Genomic DNA, 19,466 nt, shown 5'->3' with positions numbered 1-19,466 from the left:
ATAGATCCATCCAGGCCCATCACACCCGCATTTCATACCGATACCAACGACCGCTGTCCTGCGAGCGCCTGAACCGTCGTTCAAGCGCGGGTTCGCAACGTCGCGAGATATTCTCTGGCGTGGAGCTCGCGGTCAATTTCATGTTAAGATCGGCAGCACAGCCCCAATTTCGGGGTTAAGCATGCTGCATCTCCATTTCATCAGCAGCTGCCTCTGGGCCTTCTAGGAATGCGTTCGCTTGCACGAGCGGTCTGCACTGCGCTGTGCGTTATGTGAGCAGTGGCTAGCTAAAGGCAGATGCGGTGAGGAGTGTTCAACGTTGCACACCCACTTTATCTCGATCCATGTTTTGTGTGGCTCGGATTGCGGTATTCTTTAATAGACCATTTCAAACCGTTCCAATGTTGTTTTCTGTCGCAATACTCTCGTCCCGCACATTGCCGCTGTCTGCAGTGCCATCCCTTCTGGCAGCAATGCAAGGGCACCATATGCAGGTGAGCAGACTGCTCCAGGCGTGCGGATAATTTGGGTAAATAGCGTCAGGCTTAAAAGGGTCCAGCGGAACATTGCTTCTTACCTACTCTGAGCAGCACCGCATACATAGGCGAGTGTAAACATCTGGGCCTTACAGCTCACTACACGCTACGACACCGCCCGTCCAAGCTACTAACCTCGCTTCCTACGAAGCCAATGACCATTGCGAATATTCTCAAAGCACAGCATAAGCAAGTAAGCAGCATCGTATGCACCTCGTATCAGGCCGCGCAGTAAGCTCGGATTCCGACGTCCGACGTAACAGCAACAACGTGGCGACAGTTTGCTCTCTGGCGTTCTACTCCTACGCCCGCAGGATAGGATGCAGGATGGAAAAGACGGCACGCATCTGGATTTCACAAGAAGCTGGGTAATGCCCGAACAGGGCTACACGAGGTGCAGCCACGTTTAGCGTTGGCCCATCATATCGAAGCGGAGGAAACTTACTGTGTAGGCACTGCTAGCATCGGCCGTCTTCCGTAGAGATCCAGTCGAACCACGGCTCTGTACGTTTGCGACTGCATTGAGTTTCCAGGAACATCCAATAGGCAGAAAACATCGGCCATTTCTCCGCTCATGGGAATGTAATCCAGCATGCGGCACAGCGATAAAGTTGCAGCAGCCTCGCGACAATAACTGCCACTCGGAGGTCACTCTTGCGCGACGAGTGGCGACGGAGTACGGATCCCCACGCGTCTTTGTCCAACGTGGCCAGCTAGCTGGATTCTTCTCCTGTTTACAGCAAATCCATCTTCCAAAGAGCACTCGACCAAATGTCTTGATGCCCGGATGTGGATGGAAGGATGGAAACTAGGTTGATCGTAATGAAACCTAGTCCATTCCATTCCGCAACAATCGCGTCCCATGTTACAAGACAGTCAAGTTCGAACGAAGCTTGAATTCGTTACCACAGTCACAAACTCCTGCGCGCAAGGTAAGATCGGAAAAGTAGGAACTCACATTGGGCTTGCCCTCTTCTACTCTTGATGCTTGTATTGCTTTCGAACGTCGCCGCTTGTTTCCATTGTCGCCTATTTGGTCTTCCAATCATCATTTCTCTCCTCTTTTCAATGATCTTGTTGTCAGGAAGTCACGCGCGTTACCTGTGGCATCAGACAACATCGCAGGTGAAGGCATTCGATCATTGATCGAGTATCATACCCAAGCGCAGCGCACACCATCAGCAGCGTTCATGTCGAGTCGGAAGTCAGCTTTCAATGTGATATTCGGGGTCGCTGCCAATCCGCATCCAGACTGAAGTTGGGAAGTTGACGGGGAGGTACTTTCCAGATTCTCGAGTTCACATCCACCAGCATGCGGATGATATGTGTAACTAATTGGATCCAAGTTTACGTCTGCAAACCTCTACTTGTTATCTGTTTCCTGTATGTTTCCCTTCAATATATCTTCGAAGAGATTTCGTTAGTACCTTACACCTAAGTATCGTTCTTGACCTCGCGCATACTTTCAAGTCCCAATGTGCGCGAACTGTTCCTCTCTTTGCGATGCGAACCGCAACAAACGTCGTCCGGGTTACCAATCGCAACCTCTGCTGGGCCGTCGCTGCCGTCTCAAAGAGGAAAGAGCAAACAAACTCCAGCCTGGGACCTCACTGTCGGCCACCTGCCTACGTCACCATCCTGTGCTTGTCCATAGTCACATTTCTAGCATCTGTCCGTCGTACATGATCAAAATCGCTGAGAAGGCTAGTCGCATTTGCGCCACGGCACCCATGGTCTGTATGGGCGAGGTGGTGCCACGAAGGTGCCTTCCTGGGCACGCGCAGAGCACAACAACGACGCACGCTCTCGCCCCACAATCGCGCCTTCACCTTCACTTTTGCTCCTGCCAATCCGTCCTCTGCTTGTCGCCTGCCGCCGGAGCTAATTTCCGCCGTGCCTGCAAACGCTGCTCGCACGTCATATAAACAACTTTTCTGTGTCCACCTCCGTGTCTTCTGCTTCTCTCACGACACTCACCCCAAAGCTCCATCATCTCTGCAGCTGCATCAATCCAACACGAACATACTTCACTTCATCCCCACCACCAATCAGATTACCGCTATCAACATGTTCGGCTACAAGATCTTCGCTGTCGCTGCGCTTGCGCTGGCTGTCGTCGCCACTGACCGTGAGTACATGCTTCAGGCTTAGCTGCAAAGCTGCTTGCATACCTCTACATGGCATCGGGCACACGATCTAACATCTCTTGCAGCTGTCTGCGCTCCCGCTGCCACCGTGACTGTTACTGTCACCCAGTGCGTCCCCGAGCCCGGCAAGCCGTCGTCTGAGCCAGTCCCCGCTCTGTCAGATGTCTCCTCTACCCCCGCTATGTCGGCTGTCTCCTCGACTCCCGCTTTGTCGGCTGTATCCTCTACTCAAGACGGCGGAGCGCCTGTACCTACCACTACTAGCGTTATCCTGCCTCCCCCAGGACGACCAGTTCCCACCACCAACGTCCCCGATGACGAGCCTTCCAGTGCTACTACTACGACTGACGGGGGTCCCTCATCCTCAGGTCGCCCTGGTGAGCCCACAACCACTGCCGTCGAAACTGCTGGCGCCGCTCTCGCAACGCCTGTCGTCGGTATGGGCTCGCTCGTCGCCATGGGTGCTGCAGCCCTGGCTATCATGGCCTAGGCCCGTTCACACAAGGTCCACGTGCTATATTGAGCAGGGGTGTCGCGCTACACGTCGCGTTCTCAGTCGAAGTCGTTAGTGCAAGGCCTAGTATCCATGGGGCTCTCTCTTATTGTCTTGATCATTCTCTCAAGACCCAGATACCCCCATTCATGATTTGGTATTAATGTATTGGCGGCTTATCATCGGCATGGGGTGTCATCACTCGTCGAAAAGCTGCCCCATGGTATTGCATGTTCATAGCCTTCCACGAGTCTAATAAAAATACTGACATCGTCATTACTCTTGCTTCCGTACCATGCTTGCTTTGATGACCATGCCGTGTGAAGTGGCTCTCACACCGCGCTTGGCTTCCACTCCTCGAGCTACCACGGATGACTGAGTTGATACCTTGTTGCTCGAGAGTCAATGAAGCCCTCCAGTGCTTGCCTATCAGAGTGCCCCTCGTTGTTGATTTCGGGCACTGAGAAGGGCAGTGATGAATATCCTACCGAGGACGGACAGTACGTTCATGTGGATCGTTAATACTGGCTAGAATGAAGGCATGATGAGACTGAGTACGGTTCTGATGGAGTGCACATGAATATCAACAGAAAGACATATCAAGGGCGGGGAAAGCGAAAACAGGGAACAAGCATAAATATACTCTGAGATATCTTCTAATGATAGTAAGAATCCCTCAATTAGAGAACGCATCATGCTAATATATATCGCTCGTTCCTCCCACTGGATGACCACTCAAACGAAGTACTATCCCGTTTGTTTATACTTCGTCCTCAACTCATCGATCTCGCGTTGGAACTTTTCCATATCGTCGAGGATGTTACTCGAATCGCTCCTTCCCTCGCCCTCCTTCCCACCAGCCATATTTTCATCGAGACCTAGCTTCTTCTCGCTCTCTTCCATTGGCGAGTATAAAGCATATTCGTTCCCACCTTTCTCGTCTGCAGGCGCGTATTCCCTCCTCAATGAGCTTTCGCTGGCTACGCTCGTCCGTCTGTGCTCTGTGCTTGTACGGCGGTACTCCGTGCTCGTCCGTCGGCTTTCTGTGGGGGACGAAGAGGGTATCTGAGGTCTTTGCTGATCAAGGCTTGAGCGATTTGATCGGCGTCTTGGTGGAGGCGGAGGTGGCGGCATGTTGCTTCCAGTGCTTTCTCCAGATACATTTCGCTGGGTATTGCGATTGGACGATATGGATGAGGCGCGGTGCACACTCGGCGCGGGTGACGAAGGTTGGGATTCTAGAGTGCTCCGGCGGGATGAAGGGGGTTCTGGAACAGATCTCGGCGTTCGACCCGAACTTGAACGCTGTGGCAGTTCGGTGCTAGAAGAGTTCGCGCTTGAGTTGCCTATGTTTGCGAGTCGTGCGCCGTGTCGTGAAGGTGGAGGACGTGGTGGTGACTTTGCTCCAAACGGGTCGACGTTACTTGGAACTGGGCTTTGTATGGGGTCAACCGAGTGCTGAGATGATATCGTAAGGTTTGAACTGCTCCGCGATCTATTGCCTGTTGTCGTCGTCGTCTTGAGCTGACTCTGCCTACGGGCCAATGGCACGGGCGGAGGTGCCTTCTTTTGTCTATTTGTGCCTTCCGAAGGCGGTGAAGGCAGGTCTTGTGCTGGTGGGGTTGGTTGGGATTGTAGCGGGGTGGTATCTTGCGTGCTGATATGGGATGACTGCGGCGCAGCAACGGGAGTTGGGGGGAGCGGCTTGTTTGTATCCGAACTGTCTGTCCGTCTGATAGCCGGCGGTGGTGTTGGCTCTGTGGCTGCAAAGCTCTCGAAGGACACTGTCTGTGGCTGTCTCTGCGTAACGAGCTTTCCGTGTCGATGCTTGGGGGCAGGTGGGGGCTTCTTTTTGCCCTTCTTCACCTCGGAGACTAGCCCCATGCTCTCGTCCTCTTCCGAGTCAGCCATATCGACCGATGTACGTGGCGAGTCAGCGTGGGATTCTTGTATGGGCTCGAATAGCGATTGCCGGGAGACTGAGGAGGTATCCGTGCTACTACTGGTCTCGAATTGCGCGCCTGCGACGGGTTGTGATGCGCTCGTAGACTGCTGAGGCGGACCGGATGGTCGCGGAGTAGCCTTTCCGGTCAGGAGTAGGTTCTTGAAGCTCTCCACATCCAAGGAAGCTCTGCTGTTGCCTAGCATCGGTCTTCCCGTGTTCGTCCGCTCCTCCTCGCTCTCTTTGTCTTGGGGTTCTAACGAGGCCAGTGTTCTCGAGAATGGATTCGCTGGTACGTTACCCGGCGATTGCATCGCCAGCGGCTCGCCAAAGGTTGATCTCGGGTTTGGGGACGCGTCCGCTATTGCCATGGCGTCTTTCCCGACAACTTGGGCATTGGCTTCGCCCGCTGTGACAGAGTTGTTGACAAAGCCGGCGGGTGTTACGGGAGGCGGTGGGCTTGCAGGCCGACCTTGGCTCGATCGCCGGGCCATAAGCTCGTTCAAGGTCGCATCTGAGTCGTCAAAGATGGGCGGTGGAATCGTAGTAGTGGGCGAGAGAATGCGGACAGACTTCTTGGTCTTGCCAGTCGAGGGCGGGGCGGCATCTTCGAGCACTGTAAGACAATTACTCCTTGAATGCCAGCAGACGCAGAAAGGCAAGGCGAGGGAATACCATGGTCGCTGTCCTCCCTGCGCGCTTCAAGCACACTGCTATCCGTGTTGATGAAGGAAGTCTGCGGGACGGGCGCGGGCTGACGGGGAGCTTGAGAAAGGCGGAAGGGGTTTCCGGACGACATGGTGGGTGCTAAAAACAATGCATTATTCTATGTACATGGAAGGGGCGCGAGAGAAGCGGTGAGATGGTGCCGCGCAAGAAATGCTGTTGCTGATAGTCGGCTCTGCGACGTGATCATCGCCGATATGCAGGTGCTGGCGATCCGGCGCGGGACAGCGAACAGCCCCCACCATCGTACCTCGTACACCATGACGGCCCAATGAACCTCTGCTATCCATAAGGCACAATTTCGCCAACGAATTCTGTGGCCCTCTGTGTTCTAGAGCTCACGTTGCAATATTCGCTTTCTGCTGCAGGATTTGGACACTTCTTTACACTGTTTAGTAAACGCGTGGGCATCTTGCAGCGGCCTACCGCGGCTATCTATGTAAGGGTCTATCTCCACGGTACGCTAATCGACATACACATGCCACCCTGCCTGGCAGTCAAACCACTTGCGCGCCAAGTTCCCTCCACTCTCTGTCGGTTGGCTGAAAGCAACTCGAGCTTTCTCAATGTGCAGCCCATAGATGAAGTCGGATCGTGCAATATCCAACAGCCTAGTCGCAACGCCTTTCTTTCTATGTTGATTTGACGTCCATATACGCGATATGCCCAAGGCCACCGGATCTGAATCGGTGCTGATAGAAATAGAAGAGCTATGGGGCGCGACAGCATCTCCGTGCTCCTGGTCGGGCGAACTGGTGGGGTCCAACACCTTATAGGCTTCCCAGATTCGCTCTGCCAAACATGCTCCTACACACTTGTTCCCTCGAATGTATAAATATATCTTGAATCGATCGACGAGTGCCACGTTGGCTGGGTTCTTCGCCGAGGGCCGTGGTTTCGGTACCGGCGTAGTCCGTTCTGTTTCGTCTGCCTGGACTGTCCGACTCGTCTGTCCCCAAAGCTCCTCGTCTGATATGGGAACAGCAGCAAGCTCTGTATTCACAACCTTCAACACATCACTCGCCCGGTTGCGCAGCGCCTGTGCATCCTTGCGTCCAACCACGGCGATGAAGCTCCCATCACCACTCCATATCTGGTTCTTCCTAAAGCGCTCCACGACTGGCTTGGTGAAGTCGACACCCCCAAGGTTCATCGCATGAAATTTCTTGTGTAGCGCTGCGTCCTCAGCATTCGACGGTATGTACTGCATTCCACATGTCTTGCATGTTTTGCGCGTCTCTGAAGCCAGGTCTAACTGCATCTGTACCATCTGCTTCTTTTTTGGTGCTGGCTTCGGTGGACTTTGCGCATTGTGACTCCGTTCTGTAAGGGGTTCTTTGGCGGGCGTGCTCGGCTTGAGTTGCTTCTTGAATATCGAAAAGACTGGTCGCCGTTTTTGAATGGGTGGAGGGGAGCTGCGCGGTGCGGGCGACGATGGTGGACTAGACCGAGGCGGTTCGTCTGAGAAGACTGCGGGCGAGTCTTTGGGGCTGGATGGAGGGGCGGTGGAGCTTTCACGCTCGCATTCGAGAGATGAAATGACAATCGTAGGAGCATTATCCAACGGGGTCAAGGTCGTCGTTTCGGTACTTTCGATTGTCGTCTCGACGCGTCTTCGTTTGGTAGGCGGTTCTTCATCGTAGAGTTGGCGCTTCGTGTGTCGCGAATAGGTTCTGACAACCCTTCTGGACTATGTTAGACATGCGACATATATTCAATTGAATCGGCTTACTTTGCTCCGAAGGACGACATTACGGCGCTGTTGGCAAGCATCGTAGGAGCAGGGAGTGCTGGACCGCCCACGCGACAGACGCGTTTTAGCGCGCTGCGCTAGTGCCCGCCCGCCTGCACGACGTCACGCCTCGTCCTCTCACATGTCACCTGGTCAGTCCCAAACATCGTGTTCAAGGATATACTTCACAGTCATCAAGTCTTTGCGCGTTTTTTCGATACGGCGATATGCTTGCATCGTTCTTGACTAATCAAAAGGGCGAGCACCGCTAGTTCAGGCAACCGGTCGATATCCCAGCAGGGAAGGTGCGTTTGCTTCGTGCTGACTGGCCTTATCATGGTCACTCAAAGGGCATCTATGAGTCAACGGCCGTGAAGCAATCAAGTACTAAAAGTGCACAAATACTGGACTTCCTCTACTGACCTATCTTATTCCTTCCTCACGTATTCGCACATCTCGTCGGTGTATCCATCTCCAGAATGGCGGAACAAACAACACCAGCACAGACGGGCACATCAGTTCCATCATCCATAGTGACTACCAAGCGTCTAATAATCCGTCCAATGTGCCTCGAAGATGCCCCTTCGACTTCCCTGCACGCCAACGACCCCCTCATCGCCAAGTATATGCGAGGAACGTTTCCCAGTCCATATACACAGTCCAGCGCCGAGACATGGATCAACACAAACCTCGCACTCCCATATCAACACCATTTCGTTATCTGTGAGAGATCAGCGCCAGAACTCGCAATAGGAGGCATCGGTTTGAAACTAGGCTCGGATGTGTACGCACATGTAGCCGAAGTTGGTTTCTGGGTTGGAAAGACATATTGGGGAAAAGGTTATATCACTGAGGCACTGGAAGCCTTCACAACCTGGAGTTTTGAGAGTTACGAGAACAATGGCCAACGATTGTCCAAACTCTACGCTGGGGTGTTCTCTGGCAACAGGGCGAGCATGCGGTGCTTTGAAAAGAATGGGTACATCCTCGAAGGTGTGCTGAGGGACAATGTTTACAAGAATGGTGAGATAAAGGATGAGCACATGTTCGGTATGAGAAAGGCAGACTGGGAGAAGAGATTGTGTGAGGGTGTCAGCAAATAGTGGAGTGAGGCTGGTAGCACCTGAGGTGGATCAGAGGGATCTCAGATTTGGTAGTCTTTGGAAAGGTGATCACAGTAGTGGCCAAGACAGGTTGAGAAGGCTCAAAGAGGAAGTCTAGTTTTTGATTCAAAAAGCTAAAGTGCGCTTGAGGTAACTCAAGGACCTGGTTGGGCTATGTATGCTTGGAGTTGCATGAGCAGTATCTCAACCGGCACATTGTGCCTTGCTCTCTTCATCACGACACATTTCTCATCAGCATACTTGCTGCCTTTTATCAGTTCTTGCGCTTTGTCTTCTCCAAGTAGATCCGTCAAACTGTAGACCGCAACCTTTCTGCCTCGCCAAGTGGTTGTATGAAACTCGAGCTCCGGGAACATCAGCCGGGGTTGCAGACATGCGATGACAGGACCAGTATACCAGTGTGGTGAAGAGTGAGTGACTTCTGGGGTAGCATGTGGATCCAGCTTCGCCTCAAAGCTCTTGGTAAAGTAGGCTGACCACTTTTCCAGCTCAGCCATGTTCAGATCTGCCGTCTTTTGCATATCATCCCCACGGTTATGAAGCGATCGGAATATGAGGACAGAAGACACGTCTTCGACGCCCTCAATGTCTTCAGTCCGGGGGCTCGCGACTGGAATCAATCGACCTCTGAAACCAAAGTTCCAGCTGAGCTTACTCCCTACTGTCTTGCGCATCACGTCCAGTATGAAGTCTGGCATGTCCTCCCTCCAAACCATCTTCTTCAAGCCCAGCCCGCCAAACTTTTCGGCCATGCGTGAGTTCAGGGCTTTTTCCCAGGCTTTCTTCTTGCCCAGTTGTACAGTAATCCGACGAGTCCCAAGGAAGCGGTGTGGGGGTCCGAGGTGCTTCTTGTCCGTCGTGAGAGAGACAGGCAGGAGCCAAGGGTCTTTAGTCGTAGGGTGCGCGCGTGCGTGGAGAGAGGTTAGGAAAGCGCTGGGGAGGGAGATCATTGTTGCGCGGCATTGACGGACTGGCGATGCCAACGCGTGGGCTGAAAAATTAGTTTTACATTGCCATCGAGGGACAGCATTATGCATACCGAATGGATTCTCCCATAGTTTCTTCTGGAAAGGCGTGAATTCAGCAAAGTTCGGTCGCTCTTTCGTCTGTTCATAGCGAGACCTTTCTTCTAAGGCTACCGGGTCGAGCAATGGCGAAAGTGGAAGTTCTTTGGCTGTCTCGTCTTTGCGGAGGCGGAACGTTTGGTGGGCATCTTCGCGCGTAGGACCAAGGTCATTGCCTTTCAAGAGACGACCGGGAATATGGGCGGAGGATTGGCGGCATTGAGCCCGCGCCGGGAGTCTAGTGGGGCTCAAGCATGACGTCGGGCGACAGATCCATCTGCCTGGCATCAGGCGGGACAGGGAGCGACTGCGTGGTTCGTGTGGGTTGGAAGTGTTGCGCAGGAAGAGCCAAACGATCGCTTCGGACCCCCGGCTTGGCGCGCCGGAGCTGCGTTCACGCGGGGAGGCAGGAGCTCCCCAACATCACCATCATGGCTTCTCTATTACGGCGGGCTACAAGGCCATCAACACTACAAAGCTTTACTAGATATGGCACGCGGTCGATATCAAGCCAATTCGGCTTCCAGCCGCAATGGAGTCCACAGCAGCAGGACCAACAGACACCGCGCGCCATCTCACTGCCGATACCCTACGTGACGGAGACTACTGTGAGCTCAGCAGCGCTACTATTCAAGAGCTAGCTGACTTTATAGGGTGGAGGCTGGAAAACTTCCGACATCTTCTCGCGTCTCCTGCAAGAGCGCATCATCTGCCTGAACGGCGAAGTTGACGACTACATGTCCGCCAACGCTGTCGCCCAGCTCCTCTTCCTCGAAGCCGACAACCCCGAGAAACCCATATCCATGTACATCAACTCGCCTGGTGGCAGCGTGAGCGCCGGTCTTGCCATCTACGATACCATGAACTACATCCGCTGCCCAGTCAGCACGATATGCATGGGCATCGCAGCCTCCATGGGATCACTGCTGCTTGCAGGCGGAGCCGAGGGCCAGCGATACATATTACCACATGCGCGAGTCATGATACACCAGCCGAGTGGCGGATACCGTGGCAAGGCAAGCGATATCGCGGACCATGCCAAAGAGATCCTTAGGATACGGGACAAGCTAAACAAGATATACCAGTCGCATGTTACGAAGAAGAGGACGTTGGAGGAGATTGAGAAGTACATGGAGCGCGACTACTTCATGGACGCGCAAGAGGCGGTAGACTTTGGTATCGTGGACAAGATACTAGAAAAGAGAGAGGCGCCGGCTAAGGAAGAGGAGAAGAAATAGGAACGCCAACTACCGAATAGTACAAGTAAGACCATGACCACTTATCATCGGAGTGTGTCTGCTATCAATACTGCGCCCGTGTAGTAGCTTCATGCCATCTTTGGGGCCAAGGTTTGTGTGTCTTCTACATACCACTTTTGCTTATTATAGATCACCAGAACCGGAACAGCTCTATCACACAATCGTCAAATACGTTTGCAGATGCTGCACTCGAAGTTTCGTTACAATGGCATGTACATGTGCTGCAGTGCCTTCAAGTGGTTCAAATTGCTACGCCTCACCCCTGCCTAACCGCTACCAGGTACATTCCGGTCACGTTTTCAACCTTTCCATACAACCCTGTTTTGTTTCTGCAACGCAAATCTGTATTCGACATGAGCTCTCGTTGTGTTGATAAGCGCGCGCTTTCTCGATACGTAACTGAGACGGTCCTGATCCTGCCGAAGCGCTGTTCGTTCCTCATGATCCTGCTTAGGCGACACAGCGACAACTCTTAAACTCCAGGAGAAGATGCATTCTGAATATCAGTCAGAGAGAAACATACAAACATCTTTACTACTTACAATGTCAGCACCTGTGTTTACCTTCAACACCTCATCGCTCCGATCGCCGTCACCAGCGTCAGCAAGTAAGCCAGCTGTGGGTGCAAGCCGTGTGCCCATAGATAGAAGAACTGACGATAGTCAAATGCTGGCGTAAGTATGTTGTATCTGACTATTGCTACTGCTAATGTCCCGTAGATTTGACAGCCCTATGCTGAAAGTGCGCGTTGGGTCAGGCCTCAACGCGGCATCATTCTTCGTGCATTCGACACTCCTCACATCCAGATCCGACTTCTTCAAGCATGCCACTAGTCAGGACTCGAAAGAAAACGAAGAAACTACAGTTGCACTACCAGAAGAAAATCCCGACACGTTTCGTCGATACCTCAACCTGGTATACGCACGCCAGCTGATAGTCACCAAAGGGATTATGCAATGGCTGAAACTATGCCGTCTCTACGTACTAGCGGAGAAACTACAAGACATCACATCCAAGAACCAGATCATCGACGGGATGTGCGGCTTCTTCAACGCTATTACCTGCCGACCCGCCGTGGAAGGAAGGATCCATTGTGGGCTTCCGGCTGAAGCAACAGCGGAGCTGTATGACGGTACCACACATGGAAGCGGGGCCCGAAGACTCCTTGTGGACCTATACACAGACTTCGGCTCGGAAATCTGGCTTCAAAGCTATTCATCAACCGCTTTGCCCGAGGAGTTCATCCATGAAATCGCTATTCGCTTGATTGAAAAGCGCGGTCCTGTGTTCTCTGATTTCCGAAATAGCTGTCCATCGTACAAATATCATGACGTCCGCGCATCTCCCCCGGAAGTGACCCCAACTGGAATAGGAGAAGTTGAGCCAGTCTTGGCAGACGAGCGGAGCGATGCGACGCAAGCCCTTACAGTGACGAAGAAGGAGCCTGGTGGAGAAGTGCGAGAGCCCAAAGATATCAAGGAAGAAATGAAGCGTGGAAGCTCTGATGTTGCAGCTGATCAAGTTGCAACAAAACCCTCCTGCCAGAATATTGCGGCCTCTACGGCTAAGCCCGTGTTTGGAGGCCCACTAAAAGTGAGATGAGAGCTCAGGAGAATGAAGAAGGCATACCACGCACATATGTTACATTGTATTTGGAAATGTTGTCGCTAATTCTAATGACTTTGTTCAACGGAATGGTGGCGTAGAGATGTTCATATCATGCGTCTGTAAGATAGCCTTGTTCCTGTTCAAGCGCTTTGAATACACTCAGCCAAGCCACTCCAGCTGTCGGCGACCCAAGGCGCAAGTGCAACTGCCCTCTGAGCATCTCCCACATCGCCAGTACCACCCATCGCGCCTGCCAACCCAACAGCACCAAGCGTTCCATTCGGCGGTGCGTTGCGCATCGCAGTTTCCTTTGCAAGAGTACTGGCGAATGCATCACCTCCAGCAGCGTCAGCAAGCTCTGTCCAACCAGTGTGTTTCCAGGGGGCAAGCATGACACTGCGACGAGCTTCATCTAATTCTTGCTCCTCTCCACCTAGACTGACTGAGATGGCTTCGATAACCTTTTCCACGCGTGCCAACTGTTCGTCGCCGAGCTCTTTGTTCGTACGCAGTCGGTCTAGATCGTCTTTGATGGCTTCCATGGTTTCCAAGTCATCGTCCAGTACCGTCATGGCGCCAATGAGGGTCAGCAAGCCAACATGGCCTTCGTGCTTCTCAATGGCGGTAAAGAGCTGGTCGCGAGCCACTTGCTTCTCGTTCTCCCCGCCCTTGGCCCAAAGTACTTCGGCGAGAATGCAGATGATGTCTGGGTTGGCACCAGTTGCCTCGAGCGATGTTCGGAAGTACGGTATCGCGGCGTCGAATGAGCCACTAAAGTAGTGTGCTAGACCAGCTGTGAGACGAGCTGATAGCTTAGTCTTCGAGATCTGGTCCCCGGATAATGCAGACTGCTTGGTATCGCTGTCCAGTTCAGAGAGCAGATCAAGTGCTGTCTCAGCTTCTTCAACAGCCGATTTGAAGGACTCGATAGCGAGAAGGTTGCGGGCCAGATCTGTCTTGGCTTGTGCAACCCGAGCCAGGGACGCCAGCGACTCTGACTTCTCATACTCTTGCTCAACTGTCTCGTTCACAGCTTGCAGAGCTCCTACGGCAGCGTCGTAGTTGCCAATACGCTCCAAGAACAACGCCGCTAGATGCTTGTGCGGAATGTCGTAGGGTGCTTGTATGTTGAGCTGTTGGAGCGCGAACAGGGGTTGTATGAGGTTCGTGATGTTGCTGGATGACGAAGGCGAAGACACAAGGAAGTCGAAAGCCGAGACGGCGTACTGACGTTTGGTCAAAAGCAGTGACGACTCTGAAAGCTCGAATGCGTGAGTGAAGTGGGAGAGCGCCTCGTTGGAATCTCCGGTGAGCAATGCGATGATGCCTTCGCCGACCCATGCTAGTGAGTAGTCGGGGTCTTGCGATTGCGCCCTTGAGAAGGCAGTGTGCGCAAGTTCGTGATCATTTTGTAACAAGTAAAGCGCTCCTAGGTTCGTCCAGGTGTGCACACTTCGTTCGTTGAGATGTAGGGAGCGAACAAAGGCATGCTGAGCGACTTTGGGACTCAGTGTAGTCGTGATGACACCAAGCGAGTTCCAGAACTCCGAGTTACCGGCTTCTAGTTCGATGGCACGCTTGAAACACTTCATGGCTGCTCGAAGGTATGTTGTGAGTTTCGACCCCTCAATGCCTTCCTGCTCTAAGCAGACGTGTGCTCTGTACTCTGTCCAGCCTAGGTTGTACCACGCTACAGCCTGTGCGTGTATGTCATGCGCACAACTGGAAACTGCTCGTTTTTGTGCAAGTATTGAGGCTTTGAGCACCTTGGTAAGGGTATCGTCCTTGTCTGCGGAAAGTGCAGCCAGCGTATCCTGTCCAAGCCCATCGATATCCTTGTGTTCATCAAAATCGATGTTCATATCCGACTCGCTGCGCAGCACCTTCTCGATCAGCTCCACGGGAAACTGCTTGAGTTTATCTTGGACCCAAGTGAACAAACTGCATGCATCGCCAACAGCTTTCCATAGGTTGAAAGCATCCGGCTTGTACTCGGTAATTGACAACGCAACTTCGATACCGCGGGTCGCACTATCGGCAGCCTCGCCGAAGAAACCGGTCTCAATGCAATGCCACCCCTTCTCTACGAGAGTCTGCAAAAGTGCTATCGAGACACCAAACTCTTTTGGCCGAGACGCTAGTACAGCTTCGTAACCTGCGAGAGCTTCATTGAATTCACTCAACTCGCGGTTGACGTTGGCGAGCATGTACTTGGTGAACCACCCCTCTTGGTCAGACCTCTTCAAAACAACGCCATCTGTCGGGTTTTCTGCATAGTTGAACGCGCGTGATGCTGAGTTATATCGACCCGAGTTGTGGTAGCTCTCCCCGAGACCAACGTAGGAGTAGTAGTCATCCGGACTAATGCGTAGTGCGGATAAGAAGGACACGATACTCTTTTGATACTCTTGCTTGTTCATCTGGACGACACCGAGTGCAGAAAACGGCCAGCTGACGCCTTTTCGTTTCGATCCTGGTGTCTGACGGGCTTTTCCGGAGTCTACCACTCGCTGGGACACGACTTCGACAATGTCCCACTCGCCTTGGTTGGCGAAAAGGCGAGCAAGGCGCTCAGCTGCGACGACCTCAGAGGGCGATAGCTCGAAGGCTTTTTGGAAGCACTGCCTTGCTCGTCTGCGGTCCTTGTTGTAATCTTCGTAGAAAATGCCAAGCAGAGTATATGCGGGCGCATAGTTCGGGTTTGCTTTGATCGCTGCGAGCAGCTTCGCATACGTTCCTTGGCGGTCCTTCCTCGCTTGCTTTGACGGATCGAGCTCCCATATACATACACCTATTCTATAAAGTGTCTGTGCGCGGAGCTCGCGGCCACGTTGCTTGGAGGCATCGAGCTGCGGGTAATCGAGGTACTCCTGGAGCCTTTCCAAACCGGTCTTGTAGTCACCGGCAAGTGCTTGACACCAGGCTGATTCTGCACCTATGCGACCATTTGAGGGATCTTGCTTTAGTGCCTTCTCAAGGAATTGGAAGGCTTGCTCATATTCCTCTTCTTCTTCTAGGACCAACCCGATGCCGATGAGAGCAGAGGTGAACTGTGGCTTGCGTTTCAAGATGGATTCGAAGATACCCTTGGCTTCCAGATGATTTCTTGGGGCCTGATAGTAGACTAAAGCAGTAGCAAGCGTACTACTCAAAGCGTCGCGAGTTCTCTGAAGTGATAAGTCGGTCTTCTTAGCCTCCGCAGCAGCATATTTCAAGCCTTTCCTTGTGCTCTCGACCGCGCTTTCGTACTCCTCCAAGGACAGGTAGTAGTCTCCGAGCAAGCAATGTGCAAGTGGCGATCTTCCAGCCTCGGTAATTCCTTCAGTCATCAACACCAGACAGTCCTCCTGTGAGACTGGAACATCTTGAGTAAGAGCTACCCCACCCTCGCTCAGGTCAGGTCCTTCTCTTGAGTCGCCTTCTTCTACAAGCGGGTATCTTGATATACCGCTGCTCAACCAGCCTGTGATGACTTTTGATAGTCCCTCGTTGGGGAACAGCTCAATGAACTGCCGCAATGTCGATATGTCGAGATCCAGCAGGTCGTGCGCACTGTCCGCGTGTGACGCCATGACAGCAAACCGAATTTTGAAACCCAGCCAATGCAATGCAGAACCCCGATAGATGCTATATAAAAAGGCAGTCAAATCACCCGGGTCGTCTGCCGGGATTTATCGTGAAGAGTGGCGGCAAGTGAGTTGCAGAGTGGTTGACGTTGATGTTCGTGTTTTGGTAAGGCTGAAGCCCAGGATCGACGCTAGCATGCCGTGCGTCATTGCCTGCTCTTTCGACGCTGCGAGCCCCACACCAAAGCTCCAATTCACTCCTCATGGCACCTTCATAACACAAATAGCGCCGTACGGACGGCTACTCCCCAAACTATCGCTACCCAAATCAACGACATGTCTACGAAAACGGCGCTGAAGGCTGCGAAGGCGGCGATTGGCGCAAAGGATTGGGAGGAAGCGAAGAGCCAAGCGACAGCAGTGCTGGAGAAGGAGCCCCAAAACTACTTCGCCTACTTGTTCCTCGGACGCGCCAACGACGGCCTGAGCAGATTCGACGAAGCGGCGAAAGCCTACTATGACGCGACCAAGCTCAAGCCTGAAGATCCACAGGCATGGCTCGGGCTAAGGGGCATGTACGAAGGTCTCAAGGGCGCCAAGGTTGATGAAAACATCGACGTTGGGCTAGAACTAGCGCAGATCTACATGAACTTGTATGTCTTGTATATACAGATGGGGAGATTACAATGCTAACAAGAACAGGGACGACGCGCACAAGTCCCAATCTGCCATCGATAAGCTCGTAGATCACGCCCGTGCCCATGGCACCAAGACTCAATATGCACGCGCACTCAGTACCCAGCTGCCGTCCTCTCCCGTATACTCTTACCTCGAAGGTCGTCTGCCAGACCCGTCAAAAACGTACACGCGCATCGCCGAGATCCACGAGACACAGGAGGCTTCCACAATCAAGCGGCTCATAGAAGAGAGACGACTTCGCATCGGCGCGACACTGGAGGGTACCACAGCCTCTGTTAAGAACGAAATATACGCTACTAGCCCGCTGGAAGGGATATACGAGGAGATCATCAACTGGACGGGCGATGACGAGCTGAGACGGGAATACGAGGAGAAGCTGCTGGCTAGAGCGTACGATACCTTGATGGTGCTGCCATCAGGAGAGAAGGCGGAGAAGAGGGAGAAAGTCATGAAGCTGGCCCATGACATGGTTGTGATCAAGCACCCGAACCTCCTGGCTTGGACAATCGAGCTGGAGTGGCGGAGCGGTATGGAGGTCGAGGCATACTAGACGATTTCACGAGATTCTGCATAGCAAGGCGTTTGGCTGTTCCATGACCGTTTTGGGGGGAATTTGGCACATGAATGGGACCAAGTTCGGACCCCCTTCTGAAATATACGAACGTTTGCATTATGATAATCTTTGCGCAAAAATGTTTCCAGACGCCAAACGCCACCCATGCTACCCTTGCTCTCTACGCGTTCGCCGCGCCTACGACCCTCTTTCTCTCCTCTACACTGTAAAGACTTTCGCCTTGTTTGAGCGCATGAATGAGCATCGGCACACTGCTCGCCTTGAAGTCTGGTGCTTCACGCACTTTGTCGAGATCGTCAGCGAACTCAGCCGCGATTTTGCGCAGATAGAGGGCGCCGAAATCGTCTTGCGCCTGTTGACTAGCCTTTGACGCTGCCTGTTTTGGTGGCGGAGAAGCTGGTACATCCGTCATAGCGACATCTTCATCTGGCTGAGCCTCTGGAGCACTGCCTGTCTTGGACTTCTTCTTCTTCTCTTTCTTAGTGGGTGCTGGTGCTGGCGCTGGCGAAACATCCTTCTTCGAGTCAGATCAGATCAGACCTGTTCAACGCGACACTCATACCTTTGTTTCTTCTTCTACCGCGGCCACCTTTTGACTCTTTACACTTGAGACATCGCTGTCACTTTCGCTCGATGATGAGACTGTCCAGTTATTAGCGTATACCTCGTGAACTGTTCAACAGCGCTCCTCGTACCCTCAGTTCTCGTCCTCCTCTTCTTCGACCGCTTCTTCTTTTCGATACCGCTTGCTCCTCTTTGCGGCGCCATTTCGTCGTGTTTGGTAGAGTAGGAAAAAGTTCGAGACGTGAATGTTGGTTATCGATAAGGCACGTGCGCCGCTAAGTCAAGGGTCTGCACGCTTACTGGTCCTCATCTCTCTCGGCTCATAGCATCACGGCAGTACCAGAATACGTCGAAGAAAGAGGCCTGTCCATCGTGTATCTGATTTTCAAAGACTGATGATGTCGATGCTACGCTTGCCACGCTGCGAGATGCGATTACCTCTATCTGAAATAACCCGGGAACCCTATCATCCTTCAGCCTCTTCTACAAGATGCTCTCTATCGTAGCAAGCTCTTCCATGGCACTCTTTACGCTCGTCTTGATTGCGTCGCCAACTGGCAAGTACGGTCGCCTTGGATTGAGCTTCCCCTCGGCGCCCTCGATGCCAGCAGCTTTCGCACTGTATTGACTAACAGCATGCTTCGTGGGAGCGATTCCAGCCTTGATCGGGCTCTCCGCGAGCGCCGCCTTGCGGTGAAGCTCCAAGGCTTCTTGAGTCTTCCCAGTAGTATACCACTCGTAGACCTTTGAGCAAACCTTCGGGAAGACGTTACTGAATGCTGACACACATCCTGCACTTCCAACTGCGAGGCCAGCAACCAACCAATCCGCTTGGCCTGCATACGTAGAGAAGGTATCGCTTGGCAGCTCAGCACATAGCCTGGTTATCTTCGCGACGCTGCCACACGTCAACTTTACGCCGACAATCTTGCCAGGGTTCCGTTTTGCGAGCGCGGCGATCGTGACAGAATCAAGGTCCACCCCATTGCAGATACCCGGGAAGTTGTAGATGACGATAGGCAACTCGGATTTCTGCGCAACCTCATCGTAGAAAGCCATGACAACTTCTTTAGAAGCTGCTGGCCCATAGTACGCCGCTGGTAGCAAAAGTCCATGATTGGCTCCAGCCTCAATTGCGTCGCTAATGTTCTCCATGACTTGAGGTACAGAGAAGCCTGAGATGCCGACCATCAGAGGGTAGTCGGGGCCGACGGCCTCACGAGCACATTTCATCAACGCTCTCTTCTCATCGCGAGTGAGGAGAAATGCCTCAGCGTTAGAGCCAAGAACGACTAAACCAGTAAGACCCGATTTGGAGAGGTATTGGAAATACTGTTTCTGTGCGGCGAGATCCAAGGTTGCCGTGTCGCTTTCGGGAGTGTAGAAGGTTACTGCGGGGCACCATACGCCCGGAGCTGGAGGAGGAGCCATA

General features: G+C 52.9%; 11 protein-coding genes across 11 annotated transcripts; 5 read left to right on the top strand and 6 right to left on the bottom strand.

The window, feature by feature from the left end:
- Positions 1 to 2,603: 2,603 nt before the first annotated feature.
- Positions 2,604 to 3,173, top strand: J4E87_004028 (uncharacterized protein; the record flags this gene model as incomplete). The annotated part of the gene is made up of 2 exons (XM_049375652.1): positions 2,604 to 2,664; positions 2,749 to 3,173. 2 exons carry the CDS (start codon positions 2,604 to 2,606, stop codon positions 3,171 to 3,173), a joined length of 486 nt encoding a protein of 161 aa, XP_049234637.1.
- Positions 3,174 to 3,923: 750 nt separating this feature from the next.
- J4E87_004027 (uncharacterized protein) lies at positions 3,924 to 5,917 on the bottom strand (the record flags this gene model as incomplete). The annotated part of the gene is made up of 3 exons (XM_049375651.1): positions 3,924 to 5,734; positions 5,794 to 5,831; positions 5,913 to 5,917. The coding sequence occupies 3 exons, from the start codon at positions 5,915 to 5,917 to the stop codon at positions 3,924 to 3,926; spliced, it is 1,854 nt and encodes a 617-aa protein (XP_049234636.1).
- A 390-nt stretch (positions 5,918 to 6,307) lies between these two features.
- J4E87_004026 (uncharacterized protein) lies at positions 6,308 to 7,596 on the bottom strand (the record flags this gene model as incomplete). Its single annotated transcript, XM_049375650.1, has 2 exons — positions 6,308 to 7,529; positions 7,577 to 7,596. 2 exons carry the CDS (start codon positions 7,594 to 7,596, stop codon positions 6,308 to 6,310), a joined length of 1,242 nt encoding a protein of 413 aa, XP_049234635.1.
- A 459-nt stretch (positions 7,597 to 8,055) lies between these two features.
- Positions 8,056 to 8,679, top strand: J4E87_004025 (uncharacterized protein; the record flags this gene model as incomplete). Its single annotated transcript, XM_049375649.1, has 1 exon — positions 8,056 to 8,679. One exon carries the CDS (start codon positions 8,056 to 8,058, stop codon positions 8,677 to 8,679), a length of 624 nt encoding a protein of 207 aa, XP_049234634.1.
- A 155-nt stretch (positions 8,680 to 8,834) lies between these two features.
- Positions 8,835 to 9,650, bottom strand: J4E87_004024 (uncharacterized protein; the record flags this gene model as incomplete). Its single annotated transcript, XM_049375648.1, has 1 exon — positions 8,835 to 9,650. The coding sequence occupies one exon, from the start codon at positions 9,648 to 9,650 to the stop codon at positions 8,835 to 8,837; it is 816 nt and encodes a 271-aa protein (XP_049234633.1).
- Positions 9,651 to 10,195: 545 nt separating this feature from the next.
- On the top strand, positions 10,196 to 11,002 carry J4E87_004023 (uncharacterized protein; the record flags this gene model as incomplete). The annotated part of the gene is made up of 2 exons (XM_049375647.1): positions 10,196 to 10,372; positions 10,418 to 11,002. 2 exons carry the CDS (start codon positions 10,196 to 10,198, stop codon positions 11,000 to 11,002), a joined length of 762 nt encoding a protein of 253 aa, XP_049234632.1.
- A 687-nt stretch (positions 11,003 to 11,689) lies between these two features.
- On the top strand, positions 11,690 to 12,625 carry J4E87_004022 (uncharacterized protein; the record flags this gene model as incomplete). Its single annotated transcript, XM_049375646.1, has 2 exons — positions 11,690 to 11,697; positions 11,743 to 12,625. The coding sequence occupies 2 exons, from the start codon at positions 11,690 to 11,692 to the stop codon at positions 12,623 to 12,625; spliced, it is 891 nt and encodes a 296-aa protein (XP_049234631.1).
- A 146-nt stretch (positions 12,626 to 12,771) lies between these two features.
- On the bottom strand, positions 12,772 to 16,203 carry J4E87_004021 (uncharacterized protein; the record flags this gene model as incomplete). The annotated part of the gene is made up of 1 exon (XM_049375645.1): positions 12,772 to 16,203. One exon carries the CDS (start codon positions 16,201 to 16,203, stop codon positions 12,772 to 12,774), a length of 3,432 nt encoding a protein of 1,143 aa, XP_049234630.1.
- Positions 16,204 to 16,533: 330 nt separating this feature from the next.
- On the top strand, positions 16,534 to 17,446 carry J4E87_004020 (uncharacterized protein; the record flags this gene model as incomplete). Its single annotated transcript, XM_049375644.1, has 2 exons — positions 16,534 to 16,850; positions 16,900 to 17,446. The coding sequence occupies 2 exons, from the start codon at positions 16,534 to 16,536 to the stop codon at positions 17,444 to 17,446; spliced, it is 864 nt and encodes a 287-aa protein (XP_049234629.1).
- Positions 17,447 to 17,630: 184 nt separating this feature from the next.
- J4E87_004019 (uncharacterized protein) lies at positions 17,631 to 18,238 on the bottom strand (the record flags this gene model as incomplete). The annotated part of the gene is made up of 3 exons (XM_049375643.1): positions 17,631 to 17,987; positions 18,033 to 18,112; positions 18,166 to 18,238. The coding sequence occupies 3 exons, from the start codon at positions 18,236 to 18,238 to the stop codon at positions 17,631 to 17,633; spliced, it is 510 nt and encodes a 169-aa protein (XP_049234628.1).
- A 279-nt stretch (positions 18,239 to 18,517) lies between these two features.
- On the bottom strand, positions 18,518 to 19,465 carry J4E87_004018 (uncharacterized protein; the record flags this gene model as incomplete). The annotated part of the gene is made up of 1 exon (XM_049375642.1): positions 18,518 to 19,465. One exon carries the CDS (start codon positions 19,463 to 19,465, stop codon positions 18,518 to 18,520), a length of 948 nt encoding a protein of 315 aa, XP_049234627.1.
- Between the last annotated feature and the right edge of the window lies 1 nt (position 19,466).

Source organism: Alternaria ethzedia (assembly GCF_023757985.1).
Source record: "Alternaria ethzedia strain BMP 0044 chromosome Unknown scaffold_7, whole genome shotgun sequence".
NCBI classification, from domain to species: domain Eukaryota; kingdom Fungi; phylum Ascomycota; class Dothideomycetes; order Pleosporales; family Pleosporaceae; genus Alternaria; species Alternaria ethzedia.
The sequence above is the reverse complement of the archived record's forward strand: the minus strand, read 5'-3'. Positions and strand labels throughout refer to the sequence as shown.